We start from the raw sequence: 9,867 nt of genomic DNA, 5'->3' as shown, positions 1-9,867 counted from the left end.
GTCACGGTAGACAGTTGCTCGTGACTTTTATTGACTCTTCGTTCGACTATGTTTATTCGTTTGTGCCGTTAAAATGTTTTAAAAATAATCTGATCGTGCACGGTCACCGTGTTGTATTCGACGGTAAGAACGTTTACAGCGATTGTGTATCTCCTTTTTACGATTACCATATTCGACGTCCACGTTCCGTGTCACCCTGCGTACTTACAAGTCAAGATCGCGTTCGATAGTTTAATCGATATATGCGAAATCTTATATCGTATTGTGAATCGAGACGTGAATACACAAAGGGACCAGTGGCGGTTTTAACGATTGTTTCAAATTAATTGTTTCAATAAATTCTTATGTGATAAAAAGAATACCACCTGATAAGTATTAATTGTAAAACTTTTCGAATATACAGGCGCTGAGTATTGCGACGATTCAATTACATTGTGTCGTTAAATGGAATTATTTAAATTATATTCGTATGTTCATAAATTATTATTTACGGTCGTTTCAATATTCTTTTAGGATCCATTAAAAACTAATTATTTCCTTCGTATTCTGTGGATAATCTTTGCTATCACAGTGAATTTATATTGTTTGCTAATTCAGTTCTAATAATAAAAAGCATGCGTGAAGTTATGCTTATATTTTTTCTACTTGCTTTAAAATTATAATTAGTTATTTTATTCAATAGGTATCAATATAAGATTCGTAATATAAATACATGCAAATAATGGCAATACAGTTTTTCATTGATTAATGAGTGAATAAAAGAACAGTCTGCGTATGTACTACGATACAGAAAAAGTAGAACATTTTTATTGAAAACAACCAAGAGCATTATAAACGAATCACTTTCTAGAAGTGAACTGCTTTCCGGACAGTATCTGTTGAAACTACGAACTGCGAGGAAGGTGACTGTTAGAGAGGAAATAAAGAGAAGCAAAAGGAACAGTGATGTCGTAGAGTATACGTAATTGAAGAAAGTATATACCTTGTTTCTATTCTCTTACCGATCGTCGATCAAGATTAGCGTGATCTTAGAGAAACAATTAACAATTAACAATCGTAGCCGTGATATTCTTATATGGTGTTCGTGCAGAGAAGACAAAAATTTTGATGCAAAACGCGACTAGCAGTGGGCCACTCATCGTTACTAAATATAAAGAATCCTATTTATAAAACTGAACAGTAAGTATTTATCAGCAGTCGGTATTTATTATCCTAATCATTTTACTGATTATCAGTTGGTAATATCATTCAACAATCATTTGTGTTTTTTTTGTTCATAAATTGTGCTACATGAAGCTATATATAAATAAACAATGAAAGAGTATAACGAAACATACTTACAAAGTATGCTAGTAAATAACAGTATTACTATTACTAGAATTTTGACTATGTTTGAAAATCATAAATGATTGATTAAATTTGTGATTTATATTCTTGCGAAGATCAATGGAAATTGTTGGGAAACAAAATATCGTGTAAAGAATTTTAGGAAACTTGTGGAAGAAAATCTAATTTTTACGTATTACCATAGATAATTAGAAAAGACTTCTATGAAAAATGTTTGTCAAAAATATTCTCAAATTCGATGAAATTTCTTGCGTAATATATTTGTGAATTTGGAGGTGGAGTGATGTCATCGTCGGACAAAAGAATGTTGGCGAATAACTGGAATTCTATTTCCAGGACAAGGAGAAGTATAAAAAAAACTTACGACGCTAACGTGTCGTGTTTTCTTGAGATTCCTGTGTTATGGTTGTGTTGCAATTATTGTTTGCATTCTTGGAATTGTCTTTCATTAAATCCTTCTACGTCTTTCACTTTGTTCAACTCGAACGGTCTACTGAACTCGTGACCATTTGTCTTATTCCATGTATGGTGTTTATTCTACTTTGTCAAGTTGTAATTGATTTCTGCATAGTGCTGACATCTGCGACACATTAGACGGTACTAATGTAAATGACGTCACGCGTAATCATTTATTTAATTTTAAAACTTTTGCTCAGCATTTCTTCCAAGTTCTATGAAGGCTTTATCGAGCAAAGAATAAAGAATCTCTTTCTGTTTATAACGAAATAAAACTACAGATTACGATCGTTGTTTTATATGAATAGTTTTATATACAGTTTTTGTAGCACTGCATTTAAAATATTCGATCTTTCATAATCTTCTTTCCTTTGTATATTAGAGCAATAGGAAAACTCGATAGCTTTTTGTTGCGTTATCCTCAGAAAGTGTTAACATTTATCAAGTTAACAAGCTGTATTGGAATACTAACAGCTGCGAACCGCATTAAGGTCGAGTGTCAAGTACCAATTAGATGTGTATATGTATTATGTGTGCAGACACGTACTATGAACTGAGAAGACTTATAGTTTGTTCTCTTGATCAACAAACAGTAGTCATGTTACGATTTATTGCGCAAAACGATTGCCATTGTTCAGTTTATACATTTTTAGAATCTTGATCATTTTAAATAGCTTCATAAAATGCAGCTGTACGTTTCAAATAACAAATATGTAGACATCGGTACTATTATTTGCCTTTGCAACGATTCAGTTCTGTTTTGGCAAGGACTATGTTCAGATTTATTTCGACGGACACAATTTTTCCGCCCTCGTATGCTCAGTAATAACAGTAATAGCTAAGTACTCGTTGAAGATCCATTATGCGTATCATCGCGAGAGCCATTAAGCTTTCATCCGTGTTACTTGACTTCCATTACCGCTATTATCGGTGTTATCAAGCAAATCTGGCTTCGTAAATCAAGTTTTCGCTCGCTTCCAGTTTCTCGGAGTCAGAATGGAGGAAATGCCGGAGAGAGGATACTTTCATTGGGCAGATTGGCTGGTGTTCGGGCTGATGCTCGCCGTGTCAGCCGCCGCAGGATTATGGCATTACAGAAAAGCGCAGAAGTCGAGCACGGAAGATTATCTCCTCGGTGGAACGGGCATGAGTCTCTTCCCTGTGTCCGCTTCTCTCGTCGCCAGGTACTCATAAGTCAGATCTTTGTAATCGTCGATTAATTAAATCGGTACAAATTCTGCCGCGGTTCTGGATTTTTCTCGCTATTTACGATGACAAACCTTCGATTCTTGAAACCAAAAGAACCCAGTTTTCTAAGTTCTTGAAGGCTAGAGAAGACCTCATAATTTTCATGAATGATGTAGTTTCATATCTGGCGTAACGATTCTTGGAACTCCGGCTGAAATATACAATTATGGGACTCAATATTGGATCACCATTATTTCCATATTTTTCTCGGGACTAGTGGTGGCCACTATCTACGCTCCTGTTTTCGTCACGCTGGGGCTTAATTCTGTTTACGAGGTACAGTTTGTTTTAATACGAAAGCCATAAAAGTGAAAAAGTCCTGGTAACACGAAACTGATCTACCATTCAGTACTCTGTTTTCATAATTCTGTTTTAGTATTTAGAGATAAGGTTCAATCGCGGCGTAAGGATCCTTATATCGCTGATCTTCGTTATTGATGTGGTAAGCACTATAAGCGTGTCAACGAACTTTAAATACGGCGTGGGCTTATCTGGATTTCGTGTAACACTAAGCTCGCGACGCGATATACGCGGTAAATACATTAGAAACTTCGGGAAAAGTAATTCATCATTGACTTTAATTTCTGGGGAACTCGTTTACAATGAAGTCATGTCACGCTACGTTACGCGACAGAAACACGAAACTTTAATCAACGCGGCTTATCGAAACACTTAAAAAAGCTTAACTTTAAATATATAGTACGTAACAAAAGTAAATAAACCCTCCGGTTTTAAACAACGAATATTACAATTAATCATCGACCAAGCTGAATAACAGATATTCACAGAAGTCGATTATGCAAAGAAAGCGTATACTTTTTACAATGACTTAATTTAACTTTGTGATAGCAATCCCAGTCATTCAAGTAATTTATTACAATTGTTGGCTTATAAATGGGGACGCTATCTTGTTGGAAGATAAAATCTCTTACAAAATGTTTTCCTTCTGGAATAGTAACTTTCTTCGATAAGTTTAGGCGAACAGCAGAGTTTATTTTTCCAGATAGGATAACGATTTGCCCTAGTTACTCCGGACGACGAAATGCGTCGCCAGACCGTAACACTTTGCTCTGACGATTTTAATATCGGTTTGGCACACTTACACGATAGATACTCGTCGCGTTTTCACCAGGCGTGCATTCTACCACGACTATGCGTTACACGGATCATTGAAATTCAATGTTTTCTTACGTGGATCTTACTTATGTACCTACAACGCTGTCATACAGTGTTTAGTTTCTTTCGTTACGTACTGTACATAATTCAATAGCTTTTTCTGGCTTCTAAATACTGAATAATAACGATAACTATGGAGTCATCTTGAAAGTTTCTGTAGTTTTGATACCTAGCTGAAATCATCTCCGAGAGGTCATTGCCCTGTCTTCTGGATGTTGCATTTGCAGCTTTTGTCTTCCCCGTTGCAAGTAAGCGACTCCGCACAGCATTAGGTGAAACATTAAGCTCTTTTGGGATTTGCTTCCATTAATTCCTTCAGGGCATCGTTTATCGAATTTGTAGACCGCCCACTACATGGAGCATCTTCGAGGTTCAAGTTTCCACGCCTGAACTTATCAAATTGTTGCAAGAGCCATATTACTCGATGATCAAGTTTAAACTCACAAAGCGCTGCAAGATCGGCTATTCTTCATTTTGCTAAAAGCAAATTCGATTCACGGATAGCGTAACGACATATAACGCTATCAACCGCGTTTGTGTAATAGTGAAAATATGTTGCACCAAGCTCAGATACCACAAAAACCGCAGAAACATTCAGGATGACCAAAATATTTTCACTATCCATCCATTGTAGTAACAAACCAATTTCAGGTCCTCTATCAATCGATCGTGGTTTACGTTCCAGCGTTAGCGTTAAATCAAGGTATTACGCAGCCATATTACTCGTAGTGGAGCATTAACCGAGCACTATTAAAATCTTTATGATTGATTACAGTGAGCGGCATCGATGTACATTTGATCGGCGTCATTGTGTGCTCCGTGTGCGTGTTCTACACCGTTCTGGTAAGTTTACGGTCGAATAATAAAATATAAATAAAAGGGAACGACTACCCTTCGAAATGTTGCTTCTTCGTTCGTCCGGAGTTGCACGTTATTTTGCTTTACGACGCGCTATTTACGGCGGCACAGTCTCGTTTCGTTTGCTTCGACAGCTTAATTGGGTTTACATAGTGGGTTTACATTACGTACATTGTTCCCCCGAAACTCAATAACTCGCGTTACATATATATTAACAGCAATTTGAAGTCGTTCCCGACCGCTAGCCGGACATTCTCGTCCGCATCTAACTAAAGCGTTTAATATTTAGAAAACGATATATGTATGCTGCTGCATAAAGTCTTGCATTATTGTCGAAATTCGTACAGGGTGTACCATTTTGTTTTTAAATAATTTTAAAACAGGTACCAACGAAGATCCTCTTTCTTGAAGTATGCATTCGAATTTCTGCCGATTCTAATATTTGCAAAATCTGTGATCGAAGCGTGCGTTCCTATATGTAGCTTTATCCCCCAACAGAGTAACTTGGACTTATAACTCGAGAAACATAATTTTCAAGATATATTCCTAAAATTTGAAGTTTATCGAACGTGCGAAGAAAACAATCAAGTTTTTGACTCGTCTAGGTATACGTAGACCTTTGAGGGGTTAACGTGGTATCATAGAAAACAAGACGGATGATCCCAGAGTTTTGACGGACAGTGTATGGTAATCGCGGCGATGAACAGACAACATCGTAGCCGCTAAGCGTTTAACGCGTATCATTACGAACGTCGTTGTGTTCAGCGACGATGACGAGGCGGATTCATTGTCGGCGCTTAAGGAGTTAACAAGACGTATCAACGCTGAAATGTATGGAAAGCGGGGGAGAGGGTTCGAGCCGAACGACAGGTTAGGTGTACGCGAGCTAATTTTCCAAGGTCCCTCGTTCGGCGAATTCTCCCTGGGATAGCTCGAGTTCCTCGGGCCGGAGGACGCCGGGTAGCTCGTAGGAAACAATTTTCGGTGGACAATGCCGCGAAGAATCTCTCGCGCGGACCCGGCTACTGGAAATGTTTATGGACGGAAACTGAAAGCTCGACAATGGCCCGCCGGAAACAATGGCGTGGAGCACGTCGAGTGCTCGTTGCCGTAGTAGCAGATCACAAAGCCAGCGCCGAAGTGATTAATCGCATGCTCGCGCGCCTGTAATTATCCAAGCAATTTGTTGTACCTCCGAATTAATGAAAATTTATCGCGGCTGAGTGACTCTTTGTAAATTCGTTTATTATCGGTGTCGGGGCCCTCTGCTCCCGTACCCTCAACGATCTCGATGGCTGTGCCGCCTTTTCGAACCTAACGAATGCTATTCCAACACCTACGATATGCCTCCCTTCAGGTCCAAGACATTTTTAATATTTTGTTCCAACCCATGGCTTACGTATCTTTCGATTCTTAGTAATATATTTGATATAAGTTAAATAATAACTCACTGCGCGTGTCGCCATTATCCGCAATTTGAACTTGATCATCCCGTGATATCTTTTGATTGGGGAATTTAATTATCAGGGCGGCATCAAAGCGGTAGTTTGGACGGATGCGCTGCAGGTTGGAATCATGGTTTCCGGTGTTCTAACTGTCTGCATTTTGGGCACCTATAAGCTGGGCGCTGCAAAAATATGGAAGGAGGCATTAGCAACCAAGAGAATCGAGTTTCTGAAGTAAGAAACATTTACGAGTATTTGAGGTTTTTAATGTAAGTTGTATTCTGTATTCTGTTCTGCTATCTAACAGCATGCCATAGTTATTTTTATCCCAAAGCAATTTACAGTTTATATCATTTTAACATAGTCAGAGATCGATAAAGAAATGTTACTATTTGTTTAATTCTCGACGATATTCAGTATTGAATTGCCTTTCACGTAGCTTCGACCCATCTCCTTACACGAGGCATACAGTATGGACGGTGTTAATTGGTTCATGGCTCTACAGCACCGCTTACATTGCTGTGAATCAAACCATGGTACAGCGATACAGATCGTTGAAAGATTTGGCAACATCCAAACTGTAAGTGAGTACGCTAATACGTTCATTTGTTTCGTACCAGGTTCACTGAACGGTGAGTCGATACTTCGATAATTAATGGGTGTTCGTATTTAAGTTGCAAGTGACGTAATAAGATCACCGGTAATCATCTTCGAATAATAATCTGTGTGATTTCAGATCGTTAGCGATATTCACGATCAGTATTATGTTGTTCATTTCGTTGTGCTGCTGGTGCGGCCTTATCCTTTTAGCTTGGTGGTCGCCACCGAAGTGCGACCCTAGAGCCCTTGGCCAGATCACTGTCGACGATCAATTACTGCCTGCTTATGTTATGGAAGTCGCAGGACATTTGCACGGAGTGCCAGGCCTTTTTGTCGCTGCGATTTTTGGAGCTGCTCTTAGGTAAACATAACATAATATAAGTTTGTGTATTTATGTATGTATGCTTGACAATAGGTTCATTCTGTTTTAGTACACTTTCCGTGGGTTTCAATTCAACGTCCGTCGTTGTCTTGGAAGACTTCGTAAAGGGTTGCTTCGGTATGAAACTGAGCGACCGATGTTCCTTCATCTTCGTGAAGATTGTAGTTGTTTTCCTCGGGTCAACAGCATTGGGACTGTTGTTCTTGGTTGAAAAGTTGGGAGGAGTTTTAGTCGTGAGTAGCTTTTCAAATAGATCTCTTTGGATATCAAATATTCAGCAGCTTTTTATTACGTCGTCTCGATGCAGATTACCGGAAGTCTGGCAGCAATTGCTGCAGGTACTTCTTTTGGAGTGTTCACACTGGGTATCCTCTTTCCATGGACAAACTCTAAGGTACATTAGTTTTCTTAGTATTCCCCTGTAAATGTTAACACTTATTTTGATGGATTAATTTTAATTCATCTTTTTCTGTCGGCCAGGGTGCATTTGTGGGTGCTATTGTAGGATTTGCGGTCGCTGGCTGGGCAAGTTTAGGTGCAAATTGGTCTATCGGTGCTGGGCTACTAGTCTCTAAGAAACTTCCGGTACCCCTTTCTCATTGCCCAGCGAATGTCTCCGAAAGTTTCCTGAAGCAGTTTGAGCATCCTGAGTAAGTCGACCTTAGACTTGATTGTAATTATCAAGACCCTCATAATTCAATTTTATGTGGCCGTTCAGAGTTAATTCATCGCTATTCAAAATTTATATGTACCGCTATGGTATTTATACAATGGATTATTTCAGCGAAGAAGATATATTTCCGCTTTATCGATTATCCTACCATTGGTTCACCGGATTGGGCACGATAATTGTAATCGTCGTAGGTAGTCTCGTTAGTTGGTGCACTGGCCCCATAGACCCTTCCTCTATCGATAAGAAATTACTATCGCCAATAATTCATCCGTAAGTACATAACATTGTATAATTATCTGGAAGGAACATATTGCACAAATTTATGTATCTTAGGTTTTTACCGAAACCAAAGTATCAGAATGGAGTTAATGCGGCAACTGTAACTGGCCCTACTGACTTCCACGCAACGGCGAGTCTTTTATTAGCTGATTTGAAAAAGAAACGTGTGGGTATTCCATTTAATTTCAGCTTTACTACTTAAGAATCACCAAAGCTTAAATAGCTTTAATTTCAGTAAGTAGTTGTAATTCAGTAATTGCATTTTTATTACAGAGAGATCAAAATTTTCCCAACGGCGTTACAACGCAGACCACGTTTAGAAGCTGAGTATTCATCAAACGTTTAAAACAACCGTGTTAAACATTACCGTTACTGATATGACATTTCCATCCATGATTCCGCTCGAGATTTTAAATCTATGATGCGATCACGAAGTTTTACTTCAACTCACCTCTTTTGCAGTATTCACATAGACACTAGATAGACAATAATGAAGCGTTGCGATCAACAGGAGTCTTATAAAACGACCGATAAGTCGTGACTCTACTTAGGTAAATGCATAAACAAAGGCAACTACGTCCTTGTAAGGTTCGCTGCTAAGGCAGTTGCTACAAATATTTGTGTGCTGTTTTATAATTTGTAGAAATAAATTTTTTATATCAAATTACACGAAACACTCCCTTGACGTTGTTATACACTGCTCAAAGATTTTTTGGTATAATGTATAGCTTGTATATAACTAGCCCTTCGTTCTTAAACGACTTAAATACGTTTATCTGTTATCTAATCGCGATTCGTTGCGCAATACAAACGATTGTGGTGTCATTACTCGAAACATGGTGATTAATAATGCTAGAGACTGACGCGAGGCTACATCGAAGACGATGTACAAGGGAATCGGTAGACGACAAGGGCGAGTTTTGGCGTTTCTGTCCCCGGTTGGTTCTCACACCGAGTTCTCTAACTGAGTTTGTTCGGTTTTCAAGCTTTGGTGATTCTCGACGGTGTCCGTCGCGCGGAAGGTGAGCGACTCGAGGTAGAAAGAGAGAAGAGAGAGTACATCGAGGAGCCAAGGCCCCGGGATATTAGCTGGCTTGTTAAGGGAAAGCCAACGCCGTCAAACGTCCTTATTAAGGCCACGCAAATAGCTGGTACGCTTCTCCTCGCTTACCTCTTGACTTGGCTCCCTGGAAATTCAATTTTCGCCTGCCCGAAATGCGGTCGGTCAAAAGCACCGCCCTCAGGTTCGATATTGTTCACGCCGCCGATCGTCAGATCGATCCATACGCTTCGACAGTTATTGCGCTGACGCTTCAATGTGCGCAGATGCGATTGGACGGCACGCAGATTTCCTGGACGAAGGGTCGCTGAAGTGAGTCAGAACGGTTCAATCGGCAATACAA

General features: G+C 39.2%; 1 protein-coding gene across 3 annotated transcripts; it reads left to right on the top strand.

The window, feature by feature from the left end:
- On the top strand, positions 1–9,126 carry LOC122395515 (sodium-coupled monocarboxylate transporter 1-like). Of its 3 annotated transcripts, none has more exons than XM_043393133.1 (16): positions 2–123; positions 1,022–1,179; positions 2,785–2,987; positions 3,168–3,327; positions 3,428–3,493; positions 4,879–4,930; positions 5,003–5,070; positions 6,613–6,764; positions 6,970–7,110; positions 7,267–7,491; positions 7,562–7,745; positions 7,820–7,906; positions 7,993–8,162; positions 8,297–8,455; positions 8,519–8,630; positions 8,738–9,126. In XM_043393133.1, the coding sequence occupies exons 3-16, from the start codon at positions 2,800–2,802 to the stop codon at positions 8,789–8,791; spliced, it is 1,818 nt and encodes a 605-aa protein (XP_043249068.1). In that variant the 5' UTR covers positions 2–123; positions 1,022–1,179; positions 2,785–2,799; the 3' UTR covers positions 8,792–9,126. The 3 variants fall into 3 exon arrangements, with proteins under 3 accessions (XP_043249069.1, XP_043249068.1, XP_043249067.1); XM_043393132.1 differs by having other exon boundaries at positions 76–123; positions 734–1,179; XM_043393134.1 differs by lacking the exon at positions 1,022–1,179 and having other exon boundaries at positions 1–123.
- The last annotated feature ends 741 nt before the right edge of the window (positions 9,127–9,867 follow it).

This window comes from Colletes gigas, unplaced genomic scaffold, assembly GCF_013123115.1.
Source record: "Colletes gigas isolate AHSC1104 unplaced genomic scaffold, ASM1312311v1 Colletes_gigas_Sc00006, whole genome shotgun sequence".
NCBI classification, from domain to species: Eukaryota; Metazoa; Arthropoda; class Insecta; order Hymenoptera; family Colletidae; genus Colletes; species Colletes gigas.
Note: the sequence above shows the minus strand (reverse complement) of the source record. Positions and strands in the feature narration are given on the sequence as shown.

What these genes read in the sequence shown, in the direction of transcription:
- LOC122395515 (XM_043393134.1), top strand. Translation starts at nt 2,800, where the DNA reads ATGGAGGAAATGCCGGAGAGAGGATACTTTCATTGGGCAGATTGGCTG. An exon ending in AAGAGAATCGAGTTTCTGAA is followed by an intron (nt 6,765 to 6,969) that starts GTAAGAAACATT and finishes CCTTTCACGTAG; the next exon opens with CTTCGACCCATCTCCTTACA. An exon ending in AAGCAGTTTGAGCATCCTGA is followed by an intron (nt 8,163 to 8,296) that starts GTAAGTCGACCT and finishes GGATTATTTCAG; the next exon opens with CGAAGAAGATATATTTCCGC.